The sequence below is a fragment of the Schistocerca serialis genome, chromosome 1 (genome assembly GCF_023864345.2).
Source record: "Schistocerca serialis cubense isolate TAMUIC-IGC-003099 chromosome 1, iqSchSeri2.2, whole genome shotgun sequence".
Taxonomy (NCBI): Eukaryota; Metazoa; Arthropoda; class Insecta; order Orthoptera; family Acrididae; genus Schistocerca; species Schistocerca serialis.
In genome coordinates, this window is record NC_064638.1 from 520,949,387 (window position 1) to 520,967,133 (window position 17,747).

Sequence of the window (17,747 nt, forward strand, 5' to 3'; positions counted from 1 at the left end):
AAAGCTTCTCAAAGAATCTTCTTAACGTCGGTCTGTGGCTCTTGGAATGTAGGCGAGGGCCTTTGATAACATGTGACAGTTGAGAAACACGTGAGCCGGTCGGGCGTTGCCCTGACGGCTGAATCGACAGCTTCCGCTTATGTGGGGAGGGCGATGGCTTCTCCTGAATGTGCTGACTTGCAAGAGCCGGCCGTTGCCACTGCTGCTCTGCCCGCTGTTTGCCAGTGTGTAACTCTTCTAAACTAAACTAAGTTTTTCATTTATTTTCTAATTTCTACTTCACTTCACATTGATTTCACTAATTTATTTACCTATCTTAAGTACCACTCAACACTAGCAAATACCTCAGCAAGCACCACTGGTTACACGTAATACCTAACGAGAATGGTGAATTGATCAATACCTAATTGTCCAAATTTATTCGAAACCTATTCTTATACATGAATACAAATATTAAGAAGCGCTATGTAATGAGGAACGCACTAAATCGAAGCAGGCATGTCTGCTGTGGCTGCAGTGAGTAGAAAAATTGACAGTGCAATACAATGGGGAGACTGATAAACATAAAGTCGTGTTACAAATTGTAGAGAACACTGACGGAGGTGTAACAGTGCTGATTAGGATCAATGACCATAAAATGTTTTTACAAATGATTCAAACGCTTTTGGGACGGAAAGAAAACTTGTTGATGCATCTCAGTCTGGATCGACCATGGACAACCATAACCACAGACAACACCGAGGAAGTGCGAAAAATGCTCCCATGAATCGGCGATTTTCTCAACATTGAAATCGGATTAATCGGGAAAACAGCGTGTACAGTGATAAGACATGTATGCAAATAGAGCTGTTCCTAAATCCTGACACAGAAATTGAATGAGGTGCAGTAGGGAACATCTATAAGTGCTGCAAACGTCACTGACATATGTGACTGAGATCTATCTTATACACACAAGGTATTCTCAACTCTACAAAAAATAAGGTAAGTAACTATCATGGTTGCAGTGCACAGCGGTTTGAGTCACGTTTCGACGGCTGTCCAATGATTATTCTGAGGTGACAGCTGTGCTGAGATTGATTCCAAAAGAAGCATTTGCTGGCAGTTTCCGAGAGGTTTATAAGCGCCGACAAAAACATGTTGTGGCCAGAGGAGATTACTCTGAAGATGAATACAAGTATTTTGTTTCTGTCTTCAACTTTTTAAACTGTTCTGTTTCTTGCATCTTTCTGGATAAATAAAGGATAAGTTTGACGACAACGTGGAAACTACTATTTTATTCATGGTTATGATTCACTGGGAAGACGTTAAGGAAGTGTAATTTCGTCCACTAAACAAGTGACTTACAATACACACGTTCGATCGATTCTTGAGCGTTGTTCATCAGTACGGACACTTATCTAGTAGGAGTAAGAGAACAGATAGAGAAGACCCAATGAAGAAGGGCGCATTTCGTCACCGGATTGTTTAATACGAGCCAAAGTTTACCGAGACGATCAACAAACAAATTCCAGTGACAGACGCTACAAGAGATGCGTTGTACATCACGGAGAAGTTTACTACTGAAATTCACGTTACCTCCTCCCGAATACGTCTTGCGAAATGATCAAGACGAGAAAGTCGGAGATATTAGATGTCGCATGGAGCTTTATCGACGGCCGTTTTTCGCCGGCAGTGGTGGCTGAGCAGTTCTAGGTGCTTCAGTCTGGAACCGCGCGACCGCTACGGTCGCAGGTTCCAATCCTGCCTCAGGCATGGATGTGTGTGATGTCAGTAGGTTAGTTATGTTTAAGTAGTTCAAGTTCTAGGGGGCTGATGACCTCAGATGTTAAGTCCTATAGTGCTCAGAGCCATTTTGAACCAGCCGTTCTTCCAAGCGCCATTCGCGAATGAAACACGAAATGGGGAAACAGATAGTGGTACTTGAAGTATCCTCCACCACACACCGTAAGATGGATTGCGGTGTACATATGTAGATGACGATGAGATCAAAACAGGGTTTTTGACAAGTAACAGCACGTTGGTGGCGAATATTATACTGCACTCTTATAAGTAATAAATACCCACAACAAAAGAACAATGTACTTTGTTAACAGAATTTGGAGGTTTGTTGGAAAGGGAATTAGGGAAGCGTTTCACATTCGCGAATGAAACACGAAATGGGGAAACAGATAGTGGTACTTGAAGTATCCTCCACCACACACCGTAAGATGGATTGCGGTGTACATATGTAGATGACGATGAGATCAAAACAGGGTTTTTGACAAGTAACAGCACGTTGGTGGCGAATATTATACTGCACTCTTATAAGTAATAAATACCCACAACAAAAGAACAATGTACTTTGTTAACAGAATTTGGAGGTTTGTTGGAAAGGGAATTAGGGAAGCGTTTCACATTAAACGGCTGGAAATCTCCTGACGAAAGAAAAACATCTTTTACAATGAAAGAGTAATGATGTTATACCCTTTCTGTACTTAAGTTTCCTAACGCTTGACAGCATTGGACACATAAACATAGAATAAGATAAAATAATTTGAATAACACTTTAACATTTGAATGTGGTGAAAGCAACAATATTCTTTCCCCACTTCGAATGAGCGCTAATGTCAAGAAACATGTAACTTTGTAAATTTTATATTTTCAAAGCAGTCTGTTCAAAATCAGTCTATTTCACATCTTAACTACAAATGTTGCTGTCATATATCAGGTCACTTATGTGCCTACTGTTATTCCTTGTGAAAGTGTGTGAACGTTTTCTAAATGTAACTGAGGCGTGACGTGAATATCAGTGAGGTGTTCACCGAGTAGGAGGTGGGAAACCACCTAAAAACCACATAGAGGCTGACCGACACATCGGTCCTCAACATGAATACATCGTGCAAACGTAGATACGGGCATTTCACAAAGAAATATTATAATGTGATTACTATTCACAGTATCTATTGGGTTGGTGCATAAGTTCATAGCGTTTTTCCATAATATTAATAAACACAACAGATACACATAACAGGGGCTTGAGTCATCAATAATATATTCTCCTTCATACTTACAAGTCTGCCAATGCTGGGTAACTTTTCGATCGCGCGGCTCTAGAAATCACGTGGTTTTGAGGCGAAGAATTCGTCGAGCCATGTTCGGAGTGTATTTTCAACCGGAAGAGAAGTTTCTTGAATGCTATTCGATAGAGGGCGGAAAAGGTGAAAATCTGAGGGGGCAAAATCAGAATGAATTCCTAACCCGACTCCTATATAGTGTTTTTTGTCAAGTCTAGCAGTACGCGGGTGGGCGTCACTTCACGCAGTCTTCCAGGTCGTTGTTCCTGGTCTGCGTCTGTAAGATGTCTCAGTTGTTGACAATAAATGCCAGCACCGATGAGTACCCCTGGGGGAAGCAATTCGTAGTACACTACACCGTCACTGTTCCCCTCGAGAGCTGATGTTTTAGTTGGGCTCAACCGTCTCTTTCTTTTCCATACGCTAGCGTAAAGACACCATTTCTTGTTACCAGTAACGATAAATGATAGGAATAGTCGATATTGTTCACGAACCATTCGACGACAAGCAACCAGAGATGCACATATGGCCACCTGCTGATTTTTGTGATTTTGGCTTAGAGCATGCGGTACCCATATACCCGATTTTGAACCTTCCCTTCTGCATGCAGATGTCACACAAGGGTGGAATGATCACACCTCATCACATCTGCCAGTTCTCGAGTACACTGACGTGCATCATTGTGGATTGATGCGTTTAAACGATCTTCATCAAATCACGAAGTTTTTCCTGAAAAATGGAGAGTGACTAATGTCAAAACAATCCTCCTTAAAACGAGAAAACCATTTCTTGCCTTGTCCTGAGCAGTCGCATTGCCCACAAACACGACGCAAATGTTTCTGGCTGCCTCCGCAGCAGCCACTCCTCTTTTGAACTCAGACAGAAGAATATTTGGGAAATGTTTCGATTTCTCCACTTGGCAGTCAATTTTCTAGCGTCCATGCTCTACTCACTATCTCAAAATGACAAAATGACAGTATGCAAACAGAAATAGCAACAGCAACTGCAAATAAAAAATGACAACCGACAGATAAACTCGTAGTAACCGCAATACCAACACTCAAAATGAAACACTACTAACTTACGCACCAACCTAACACATAAACGATGTGTTCGGTAACAGGAGTCCGTTGGCAGATGATTCTGTTGTTCGCCAGAAAATTGCAGCGAAATCAGGAGGACCTGCAAACGTCGACGCTTGTTGCTATGACTGACTGGCAGTCGATCCACAACATAAGACAAATGTAGCGTATTGCACATAAATAGCGGGTAACAACTGCCATCTGGCTGCGCGAATGGTGATGTCATTAGAAACGGTCCCAACCGTAAAACATACAGAATGGAGGAGGAGGAGATTAGTGTTTAACGTCCCGTCGATAACGAGGTCATCAGAGACGGAGCACAAGCCCCGAGTAGGGCAGGCTGGGGAAGGAAATCTGCCGTGTCCTTTCAAAGGAACCATCCCGACATTTGGCTAAAGCGATCTAGGGAAATTACGGAAAAACTAAATCAGGATGGCGGGACGCGGGTTTGGAGCTCCGCACTAGCGAATGCATGTCCAGTGTGCTAAGTGCTGCGCCACCTCACGTGGTGATGCAGAGTGCCCCAAACCCCTATGCCACAACCTGCTACTTTGAGTATTTTTGTACAAGGCATTGACAATAGCAAATGAATATTTGGTTTTACATTGGCGTAATAAACTTCTATCTTGTAGTAACAACTGAAAGTCATAGCAACAGCTGACAGCGACGATCGCCGGTCTCAGTGCAATCAATAAAATTTAATCCAATGACAGAACTGAATTTTGGGTCCAAAATCGTTGGTCACATCAGTTGCATATGTTGCTTGCGATAGGGGTACAATTATGTTAAGGTTTTTTTTTTTTAATTACCGCTACCAGTCACAAACTTTGTCAACTGTTGTATTACTTATTTAGCGACATGTTTCGAGGGAATACCTCATTTTCAGGCTAAATGGCGTTACAAAAACAACTTTACAATAAGGTCATACTGATGTTGCATAGTCTTTTCGTAAATGCTGTGGTCATCCTGTGGAAGAAGAAAAAACTTAGTGAGAGGTGATGTCACTTTGGGAGCTGGACTGATGTTTGCACGAAAGTATTTTGTAACGGTCACTCACTTTGTTCTTCTGGCGTGGCAGTCTCGTTGTGATGCGCTGGGGTGTTTCCATTTCCGTGGCTCTCTTGGTCACTGTTCACAAATTGTCACTAACATAGCAGTAACTTGGAGACACGATCACAAACAGTTCTGTAGTGCAGTGGACAAAATGGCGGTCGAAATAAAGCTGGTTTCGATTTGACTATCGATTTGTCGATCTATGGGGTGTCAGATGTTTACATCTCTTCTGCACTTCTTGTTATCGTATTACAGAGGTAGGTTGACGGAATACATTACAAATTGAGCACCTGTTACAATATTATTGAACACGTCATGATATAAACTATTTATTTTACATACTTCTAAGCTATTGCTGGGACTAGTCAAACGACTGTCATGTATCTTTTATTCTAGGAGTACTGTAGTGACATTGGAAAAGAAGTATGAACTTTTGAAGTCTGTCATTTCATCTCCTTATTCCCCATGTGGCCAAGATGAATATTTCCATTTCTTCAAAGATGTCCATTTTCCAGCTCTTTTCTAAATTATGTAGTACTTTGAGATCGTTGTCTATTGTAACACTGTGTCCTGTTTCATTTATATGTTTCGCTATAGTTGATTTCTTCGGTTTGCCAAGTCTGAAATAGTCAATGTGTTCATTAAAGCGGGTTTTAAAATTTCTCCCCGTTTCGCCAATGTAATATTTGTTGTAATGACTGCATGTAATTTTATAAATTCCTACTTCGTTTGGTTTCTCTGTGGGATGTGAGATGTCATTTAACAACATAATTTAGAAAAGAGCTGGAAAATGGACATCTTGAATGAAATGGAAATATTCATCCATGGCTATATGGGGAATAAAGAGATCCTGAAAGAAATGACAGACTTAAAAAAATCATATTTATTTTCCAATTTCATTACAGTACTCCTAGAATAAAAGATACATAACATGACATTCGTTTGACTCTAGCCCCAGCAATAGCTTAGAAATATGTAAAATAAAAAGCTTATATCTTGATAAGTTCAAAAATATTGTAACAGGTGCTCAAGTTGTAATGTATTTCGTCAACCTACATCTGTAATACGATAACAAGACGTGCAGAAGAGATGTAAACATCTGACACCTCATAGATCGACAAATCGATAGTCAAATCGAAACCAGCTTTATTTCGACCGCCATCTTGTCCACTGCACTTCAGAACTGTTTGTGATCGTGTCTCCAAGTTACTGCTATGTTAGTGACAATTTGTGAACAGTGACCAAGAGAGCCACGGAAACAGAAACACCCCAACGCATCACAACGAGATTGCCAAGCCAGAAGAACAAAGTGAGTGACCGTTACAAAATACTTTCGTGCAAACATCAGTCCAGCTCCCAAAGTGACATCACCTCTCACTAAGTTTTCTCTTCTTCCACAGGATGACCACAGCATTTACGAAAAGACTATGCAACATCAGTATGACCTTATTGTAAAGTTGTTTTTGTAACGCCATTTAGCCTGAAAATGAGGTATTCCCTCGAAACATGTCGCTAAATAAATAAGTAATACATTAGTTAACAAAGTTTATGACTGGTAGCGGTAATTTAAAAAAAACCTTTACATATTTCGTGAGACAGTCACGGTCGAAAAATAGTCAAAATGGCTTCAAAAGGGATACAATTGCTGGTCCAACAGTACTCTCCACACTGTATTCTTCAAAATATGTATTTTGCGGGAAGTTGACGTGTACTTACTGATGAATCTTCTTCACGTTCTGAAAGCATCTCCTCAGATTTTCTTGTGTAATCATTTCTGTGACCATCTCTCTAAGGCCTGAACGAATCAGCTTCTCACACGTTTCTATTCACGACCATTAGTTTCTTATAATTAGAAAGATACCTGACCTGAGTGATATGCTCCTCAGTTTGATCCTAACGAACTAGACGTGTAAAATTAAATCTAAAAATTTAAAGTAAATCATTCAGTTGAAATGTCCTGGTCCTCCAACCATAAGCAATAGGCGATGCCCCTGGTGCGCGCAGGTTCTTATCAAATAACGTTTCCAGTGTTCGCGGCGGTTGAGTTTTCAAGTAGTCTATTAACTTCAGGGAGGTAATCTTTTATTTGAACTTGGGTGATAGAATTAGCACCAGTCTAATCTACATACTCACGGAACATGTGGAGAGCAAGTACTCGGTTCTCAGCACACTCGGTTTCTCGCACTTGTGTTTCCATTGTCAGTCGGCCTGAGTGGCCGTGCAGTTCTAGGCGCTACAGTCTGGAACCGCGTCACCGCTGCGGTCGCAGGTTCGAATCCTGCCTCGGGCATGCATGTGTGTGATGTCCTTAGGTTAGTTAGGTTTAAGTAGTTCTAAGTTCTAGGGGACTGATGACCACAGCAGTTAAGTCCCATAGTGCTCAGAGCCATTTGAACCATTTTTTTTTGTTTCCATTGTCTCCTGTTTTGAACCATCTGGTACAGTCGTGTTCCATCCGCCATCTTCACGTCATCAAAACGTCTCTTTTCGGGCCTTCCAGTGTCTCTCCTGTGGTTCCGTGGTCTCCAGTGAACAATTACAGGGATCCACCTCCTCTGATCTTGTCGAGTTACATGTCCGACCCATTGGCACTTTAGTCTTAGAATTTTCTGTAGTATGCCTGTTACCTTTGCTCTCCATCAAATACAAGGGACAGTTAAATGAAGACGAAGCAAATGGAAAAATAGTAAGTAAACAATTTATTGTCTGATAAGTAATGCCCATAATCGTTAATACATTTATCCCACTGTGAGACAAGACGGTCAGTCTTGTCTGACGGTCAGTCTTGTCTGATAAGTAATGCCGATAACCGTTAATACGTTTATCCCACTGTGAGACAAGACGGTCAGTGCCTTCACGGAAAAAGACGATTACTGCAACCGGGGCGCACTTCTTCGTCCAAGCAAATTGGCGACCACGAATGTCTCTCTTTAGGGCTCCAGAAATATGGAAATCCACGTGCACGCTTTGCAAAAATTGAACCGCTCCATCAGATCCAAACGCCCAGAAATGTTGAACGACGGCATCATTCTGTTGTAGGATAATACTCAGCTACATGTTGCCAAGGGGAAGCCCTTACACATCCTCGATACAGTCCCGACCTCTCCCCATGTGATTTACATACTTTGCTGTCGATTTGCTTCGGACGAACAGGTCCACGCCTGGGTACAATGATAGTTCTCTTGGTAAATGCATACATTCTTTCCTGATGAAGGCATTGACCGTCTGGTCTCGCAGTTGGGTAAGTGTATTAACAGTTGTAGCCACTACTTTTGAAAAACCAAACAGTTTACTTACTATTTAGGATTCCGTACCTCTATCGGGAAAAACGGAACCCTTGTAAGACACTTTGTTGGCAGTTTGTCTCTCCGAAACCATTTTTCCCATGAACGGATGGGCATATCAAGTTGAAATTTGTGACACACATTAAATTCTATGGTCCCTTGGCGATGTATAAATTGAAGGTTCTAAGTCAATGCACTTAAAAGATACGACCTTTCACGATTATGTCACATATTTTGATGCTTGTAAACTCACTCATTAAAACTTATAGGTACTTCCCATTGAGGTAGGATCATGACATTTGGCAAGCAGAAAGGTTTCCCACGACAACTAAAGGAAAAGAATCCGTACATTGTTAATTTGTAGTTACATCACATGAAGAAAGCATTTCTTTTGTTAGTCCTGGAATAACTGGGACGGATGTCTTGCCAGTACCAGTGTCTGCCACAGACAAAAATGATCAAAATCCTCGATTCCTGGAATGGATGAGCAGAGTACATAAATAATTCAGTTTGTACGGAACCCTCAGTGCGCAAGTCCTCCTCGCGACTGGCCAATGCTTTCCTATCTATCTCGTTTCCATTTCACTGCCTCTCATACATTTGGATTTCCAAAATCAATAATTTCTCATTAGAGTACTGAAACGGAAATAATTTGAAAAACAAAAGATCAAACAAAGCAAAACAAGTGTGATCTCGTGCTACCAGAAGGATTAAAATGGGTAAAAAATGTAGTGCAGCAGACATCATTACTTCCTATATAATGACAATGTAAGACAAGAAACACGTCAGGTAGAAATTAAGTTTGTCTTCTAACGCCCTTTTCGTCAATATTACAGAAACATAAAATTTTCTCCTTCTGCGTCTTTCATGATGTAGTGAAGCCTTGGGAAGCAATTAAGCTATGGTTCCACCTCCTTCTTTATTCTCTTTACTGCGCAACAGCAGTGCCTGCTACGCTTCCAAACACACTTTTTAATGAGATTTCAGCTTCCTAGTTTGCCTCTTTTGGTACAAATTTAATGGTATTGCATGGAGTAACAAGTGTCTGATTACGAAGAGCTTTTGCCGCGCCTTCAGTGGTCGAAGACTCCGGTGCCATGCTACATACTAAGAGACAGCAATGAGAACGTTCGAAATGTCCAGGTGGACATAGAACAGGCAACAGACTACGTTGGTCCATCATTATACAGATGGTTGTGGGTTCACGGCTGTTCAGTATAAAATGTCGAATCAAAACATCTTCAGCTGTCTAAATTTCAAGTCGTTATTTTATTTGAGCAACTAGTTTCAGCGCTACTTACGCCATGGTAAGGCCACCTTACTGACATGCAGGAAGAGTCCCACCTCTGGTCCATTTAAAATAGAGGCCAGAATTCAGTGACTGGTATCCGTAGATCACTTATTGACACAGCGATCTCTTTGATTATCACTTGCCCACGCCACTAACTGAATGCTGGCCTCTATTTTGAGTGGAGCAGAGAAGGGATTCTTCGTACAAGTCGCACAGAAGGCCTGAAAATGGCGTAATGTAGCCCCGAAACTGGTTGCTTAAATAAAATAACGACTTGAAATAGACGACTGAAGGTGTTATGATTCGACATTTTACAGTCGGTTGAGGCGGTCGACCATTCGGAACAAAAGGATGGACTCGTCCAGCGCACACGACGTAAATTCGTTTCTGCTCATTGTCCAAGTTATCTTGCCCGAACTGTACCTTCTAACGCCCAAACCTCGAGATGTCAGATACTCAGATCGGTTCCAAACGTTGGACGTCGATAGAGAATCAACCAAAACACCGATGTAGTTCGTGTCACGTACTGTCGTCCAGTGCAACGAGACGTGCAACCAATGGCACCCCATACCATCACGCCGGGTGATACGCCAGTATGGCGATCACGAATACACGCTTACGCTTCGAATATGCGTTCACCGCGATGTCGCCAAACACGGATGCGATCATCACGATGCTGTAAACAGAAACTGGATTCATCCGAAAAAATGACGTTTTGCCATTCATGCACCCACGTTCGTCGTTGAGTACACTATCGCAGGCGCTCCTGTCTGTGATTCAGCGTCAAGGGTAACTGCAGCCATGGTCTCCGAGTTGATAGTCCATGCTGCTGCAAACGTCGTCGAACTGTTCGTACAGATGGTTGTTGTCTTGCAAACGTCCCCATCTGTTGACTCAGGGATCGAGACGTGGCTGCACGATCCGTTACAGCGATGCGGTTAAGATGCCTATCATCTCGACTGCTAGTGATACGAGGCCGTTGGGATCGAGCACGGCGTTCCGTATTACCCTCCTGAACCCACCGATTCCATCTTCTGCTAGCAGTCATTGGATATCGACCAATGCGGGCAGCAATGTCGCGATACGATAAACCGCAATCGCGATAGGCTACAATCCTACCTTTATCAAAGTCGGTAACGTGATGGTTCGCATTTCTCCTCCTTACACGAGGCATCACGACAACGTTTCACCAGGCAACGCCGGTCAACTGCTGTTTGTGTATGAGAAATCGGTTGGAAACTTTCTTCATGTCAGCACGTTGTACGTGTCGCCACCGGTGCAACCTTGTGTGAATGCTCTGAAAAGCTAATCATTTGCGTTTCACAGCATCTTCTTCCTGTGGGTTAAATTTCGCGTCAGTAGCATGTCATCTTCGAGGTGTAGCAATTTTAATGGCCAGTAGTGTATAATAAGAAAAAATCGGAGTTTTGGTTGATACTGTATATACATACAACGTTTGGTACCGATCCGTGTGTCTGACATTTGGAGGTTTGGGTGCGAGTGGTTCATTTTCCGACTATACGCTCCACACATAAAAACACCAAGTTCAGTGTCCTCTGCGGCAGGTACAATTTAAAATGTAAAGATTTGGGACACCCCGTAGGTACAGAGGTCTACTAAAGCAGTGTTGTCGTTACGTGGACCGCCGAGTTGCAGCAGCGGGCACTGCGGTGCAGGGCTGCCCTCCCTCACCCAGGTAGTCCTCGCCCTCGACGACGTCGACCGCCAGCTTGGGGAAGCACTTGATAAGGGTGCGCGCGAGGCGCGTGTGCAGCCGCGTGTCGCAGATGATGAGCACGTGCAGCAGCGTCTCGCCCAGGCTGCCGCGGTACTGCATCTGCCAGCACGCCTCGTGGTCCTCCCAGCGCGCCAGCGGGTCGTGCGCCGACAGCGACGCCTCGATCGGCAGCACCACCTGTGGGAGGGAACAGGCCGGCGGCTACAGCGTAGCACTGCACAGTCACAACATCACCACTCTCGCATCCTGGCCAGAAACTGAAGTCTGCATCAGCACAGAGGGCGCTAGTGAGTCCCATTCGCGGTGCGTCGTTTTCTTTTTTTTTCCCCTTAGAATGTATTTACGCTATATTTAGAGTAAAAGAGGATTTTAGTACATTGAATCTTCTAACATTGAATCTTCATGATATTCGAGGCCTTAGCTACAGTCACAACAGCAAGAACTTCGGACAATATCTGAAAGACAGAGAAACGAAATAATTCTACGATCGTTTGGTTCCGTAAAGGGAAAATGTACGACACTGAGCACACTGGAGCGAAGAGGACTGTCTTGTTGTCTATGAATAGTGAAGTTATACGTTTCGACAGTATCATGACAACATTGACGTAACTATCAGTTCTCTGGAACAACGGCCGGCCGGTGTGGCCATGCGGTTAAACGCGCTTTAGTCTGGAACCGCGCGACCGCTACGGTCGCAGGTTCGAATCCTGCCTCGGGTATGGATGTGTGTGATGTCCTTAGGTTAGTTAGGTTTAAGTAGTTCTACGTCTAGTGGACTGATGACCTAAGATGTTAAGTCCCATAGTGCTCAGAGCCATTTGAACCATTTGCATCTGGAACAATGACTTACCTGAGTCGTTCTTCTTGTTGTTGTTGTCAACTTAGTCCAAAGACTGGTCTGATGCAGCTCTCCGTGCTAGTATATCCTGTGCAATCCTCTTCATCCCCGAATAACTGTGGCTCTGAGCGCTATGGGACTTAACATCTGTGGTCATCAGTCCCCTAGAACTTAGAACTACTTAAACCTAACTAACCTAAGGACATCACACACATCCATGCCCGAGGCAGGATTCGAACTTGTGACCGTAACGGCCGCTCGGTTCCAGACTGTAGCGCCTAGAACCGTACGGCCAATCCGGCCGGCCATTCCTATTCCTTTCCGCTTCAGTTCCTTATATATACAGGGTGGTTCATTGATCGTAACCGGGCCAAATATCTCACGAAATAACTAAAAAGGCGAAACTTGTCTAGCTTGAAGGGGGAAACCAGATGGCGCTATGATTGGCGCGCTAGATGGGGCTGCCAAAGGTCGAACGGATGTCAACTGCGTTTTTCTTAAATAGGAACCTCCATTTTTTATTACATATTTGTGTAGTACGTAAAAAAATATGAATGTGGTATCACGTAACATTCCGATAGTGTGGACAGTATTTGCTTCGTGACACATTACCCGTGTTAAAATGGACCGTTTACCAATTGCGGAAAAGGTCGATATCGTGTTGATGTATGGCTATTCTGATCAAAATGCCCAACGGGCGTGTGCTATGTATGCTGCTCGGCATCCTGGACGACATCATCCAAGTTTCCGGACTGTTCCCCAGATAGTTACGTTATTTAAGGAAACAGGAAGTGTTCAGCCACATGTGAAACGTCAACCACGACCTACAACAAATGATGATGCCCAATTAGGTTTTTAGCTGCTGTCGCGGCTAATCTCCACATGATTAGCAGACAAATTGCGCGAGAATCGGGAATCTCAAAAATGTCGGTTTCGAGAATGCTACATCAACATCGATTGCACCCGTACCACATTTCTATGCACCAGGAATTGCATGGTGACGACTAAGAGCGTCGTGTACAGTTCCGCCACTGGGCACAAGACAAATTACGGGGCGATGACAGACTTTTTTGCACGCGTTCAATTTAGCGACGAAGCGTCATTCATCAATAGCGGTAACGTAAATCGGCATAATATGCACTATTGGGCAACGGAAAATCCACGATGGCTGCGACAAGTGGAACATCAGCGACGTTGGCGGGTTAATGTATGGTGCGGCATTATGGGAGGAAGGATAATTGGCCCCCATTTTATCGATGGCAATCTAAATCGTGCATTATGTGCTGATTTCCTACGTAATGTTCTACCGATGTTACTACAAGATGTTTCACCGCATGACAGAATGGCGATGTACTTCCAACATGATGGATGTCCGGCACATAGCTCGCGTGCGGTTGAAGCGTTATTGAATAAAATATTTCATAACAGGTGGATTGATCGTCGAAGCACGTTCCCCGGATCTGACGTCCCCGGATTTCTTTTTGTGGGGAAAGTTGAAGGATATTTGCTATCGTGATCCACCGACAACGCCTGACAACATGCGTCAGCACATTGTCAATGCATGTGCGAACATTACGGAAGGCAAACTACTCGCTGTTGAGAGGAATGTCGTTACACGTATTGCCAAATGCATTGTGGTTGACGGACATCATTTTGAGCATTTATTGCATTAATGTGGTATTTGCAAGTAATCACGCTGTAACAACACGCGTTCTCAGAAATGATAAGTTCACAAAGGTACATGTATTACATTGGAACAACCGAAATAAAATGTTCAAACGTATTTTAATTTAAAAAACCTACCAGTTACCAACTATTCGTCTAAAATTGTGAGAGCATAAGGGAACAATTGACAAGAATGGGGGAAAGAAATACAGTAGAAGAAGAATGGGTAGCTTTGAGGGATGAAGTAGTGAAGGCAGCAGGGGATCAAGTAGGTAAAAAGACGAGGGCTAATAGAAATCCTTTGGTAACAGAAGAAATATTGAATTTAATTGATGAAAGGAGAAAATATAAAAATTCAGTAAATGAAGCAGGGAAAAAGGAATACAAACGTCTCAAAAATGAGATCGACTGGAAGTCCAAAATGTCTGAGCAGGGATGGCTAGAGGACAAATGTAAGGATGTAGAGGCTTATCTCACTAGGGCTAAGATAGATACTGCCTACAGGAAAATTAAGAGAGACCTTTGGAGAAAAGAGAACCACTTGTGTGAATATCAAGAGCTCAGATGGAAACCCAGGTCTAAGCAAAGCAGGGAAAGCAGAAAGGTGGGAGGAGTATATAGAAGGTCTCTACAAGGGCGATGTTCTTGAGGACAATATTATGGAAATGGAAGATGTAGATGAAGATCAAATGGGAGATATGATGCTGCGTGAAGAGTTTGACAGAGCACTGAAAGACCTGAACCGAAACAAAGCTCCAGGAGTAGACAACATTCCATTAATTAGAACTACTGACAGCCTTGGGAGAGCAAGCCCTGACAAAACTCTACCATCTGGTGAGGAAGATGTATGAGACAGGCGAAATACCCTCAGACTTCAAGAATAATATAATAATTCCAATCCCAAAGAAAGCAGGTGTTGACAGATGTGAAAATTACCGAACTATCAGTTTAATAAGTCACGGCTGCAAAATACTAACGCGAATTCTTTACAGACGAATGGAAAAACTAGTAGAAGCCGACCTCGGGGAAGATCAGTTTTGATTCCGTAGAAATATCGGAACACGTGAGGCAATACTGACCCTGCGACTTACCTTAGAAGCTCGATTAAGGAAAGGCAAACCTAAGTTCCTAGCATTTGTAGACTTAGAGAAAGCTTTTGACAATGTTGACTGGAATACTCTCTTTCAAATTCTGAAGGTGGCAGGGGTAAAATACAGGGAGCGAAAAGCTATTTACAATTTGTACAGAAACCAGATGGCAGTTATAAGAGTCGAGGGACGTGAAAGGGAAGCAGTGGTCGGGAAGGAGTGAGACAGGGTTGTAGCCTCTCCCCGATGTTATTAAATCTCTATATTGAGCAAGCAGCGGAGGAAACAAAAGAAAAATTCGGAGTAGGTATTAAAATCCATGGAGAAGAAATAAAAACTTTGAGGTTCACCGATGACGTTGTAATTATGTCAGAGACAGCAAAGGACTTGGAAGAGCAGTTGGACGGAATGGATAGTGTCTTGAAAGGAGGATATAAGATGAACATCAACAAAAGCAAAACAAGGATAATGGAATGTAGTCGAATTAAGTCGGGTGATGCTGAGGGAATTAGATTAGGAAATGAGAGACTTAAAGTAGTAAAGGAGTTTTGCTATTTGGGAAGCAAAATAACTGATGATGGTCGAAGTAGAGAGGATATAAAATGTAGACTGGCAATGGCAAGGAAAGCATTTCTGGAGAAGAGAAATTTGTTAACATCGAGTATAGATTTAAGTGTCAGGAAGTCGTTTCTGAAAGTATTTGTATGGAGTGTAGCCATGTATGGAAGTGAAACATGGACGATAAATAGTTTGGACAAGAAGAGAATAGAAGCTTTCGAAATGTGGTGCTACAGAAGAATGCTGAAGATTAGATGGGTAGATCACATAACTAATGAGGAAGTACTGAATAGGATTGGGGAGAAGAGAAATTTGTGGTACAACTTGACTAGAAGAAGGGATCGGTTGGTAGGACATGTTCTGAGGCATCAAGGGATCACCAGTTTAGTATTGGAAGGCAGCGTGGAGGGTAAAAATCGTAGAGGGAGACCAAGAGATGAAAACACTAAGCAGATTCAGAAGGATGTAGGTTGCAGTAGGTACTGGGAGATGAAGAAGCTTGCACAGGATAGAGTGGCATGGAGAGCTGCATCAAACCAGTCTCAGGACTGAAGACCACAACAACAACAACAACATGTTTGTGACTATTACAGCGCCATCTATCACAAAGCGAAAAAAGTGGTCCAACTAAAACATTCATATTTATTTACGTACTACACGAATATGCAATAAAAATAGGGTTTCCTATTTTTAAAAAAACGCAGTTTCACCTATGGCAGCGCCATCTAGGGGGCCAACCATAGCGCCATCTGGTTTCCCCCTTTAAGCTAGACAAGTTTCGTTCTTTGTAGGTTTTTCGTCTGACGCTTATTTCGTGGGATAGTTGGCCCGGTCACGATCAATGGGCCACCCTGTATTCACCCCTTGGTCTCCCTTTACAATCTCTACCTCCTACTCTTCCCTCCAATACTAAAGTGGTGATTCCTTGATCTCTCAGAACCTGTCCTGTCAAACAATCTCTTCTTAGTCAAGTTAGTAGGTCTTGTCTCTCCAATTCTGTTCAGTATCTCCTCATTAGTGACGTGATATACCCATCTAATCTTCAGCATTCTTCTTCAGCATAAGATTTCCAAAGCTTCTATTGTTTTCTTATCTAAGCTGTTTAGCATCCGTGTTTCACCCCATACTTCGCTACACTCCAGCCAAATAGCTTCAGTAAAGACTACCTAACAGTCGAGTCTTTATTCGATAGTAACAATTTTTTCTTCTCCAGAAACGCTTTCTTTGCCATTGCCAGTGTACATTTTATAGCTTCTCTACCGCGGACTTCAATCAATTATTTTGCTGCCTAAACAGCAAAACGTATCTACAAATTTGTCTCGTTTCCTAATCTAATTCTCTCGGCGTCCCCTGATTTAATTCGACTACATTCCATTATCCTTGTCTTGCTTTTAATGATGTTCATCTTATATCTTCCTTTCAAGACACGTCCGTTCCGTCCAACTTTTCTTCCCAGTCCATCGCTGTCTCTGACAGAACTGAAATGCCATGGGCAAAAATTTTTCTTTGCTTTCCTTTACTGCTTGTTCAGTGTACAGGGTGAATAACATCTGGGATAGGCTACAGCCCTGTCTCCCTTCCTTTTCAAGCATTGCTTCATTTTCATGTCCCTCCACTCTTACAACTACCATCTGGTTCTGCAAAACTTGAACATAGCATTTCGCTCCCTGTATTTTATTTCTGCTACCTTCAGAATTTCAAAGAGAATATTCCAGTCAACATTGTCGAAAGTTTTCTTTAAGCCTACAAATGATATAAACGTAGGATGGCCTATCTTCTAAGATAAGCCGTAGGCTCAATATCGCCTCACATATTCCTAAGTTTCTCCGCAATCCAAACTGATCTTCCACAAGGTCGGCTTCTAACGTTTTCGCCATTGTTCTGTGAAGAATTTGTGTTAGTACTTTACAACCATGACATATTAAGCTGATAGTTCGGTAATTTTCACACCTGACAAATCGAGATACAGAGCTTCAAAAGTTTTAAATAATTTTTTTTATTCATTTCAAACTCTCGTACATGGACTAAATTTGAATAAAATACAAATGAAATACATGGTTTCGGAGTATGTGACGTGATAGTGTAAAATGTAAGATT

At 42.6% G+C, this 17,747-nt stretch overlaps 1 protein-coding gene across 1 annotated transcript in view; it reads right to left on the reverse strand.

The window, feature by feature from the left end:
• Positions 1 to 17,747, reverse strand: part of LOC126486316 (uncharacterized) — a 259,900-nt gene that overhangs the window by 220,232 nt on the left and 21,921 nt on the right. The window contains exon 3 of the mRNA XM_050108943.1: positions 11,456 to 11,678. Within this exon, the coding sequence (XP_049964900.1) occupies positions 11,456 to 11,678 (223 nt within the window). The remainder of the gene's footprint in view (positions 1 to 11,455; positions 11,679 to 17,747) is intronic.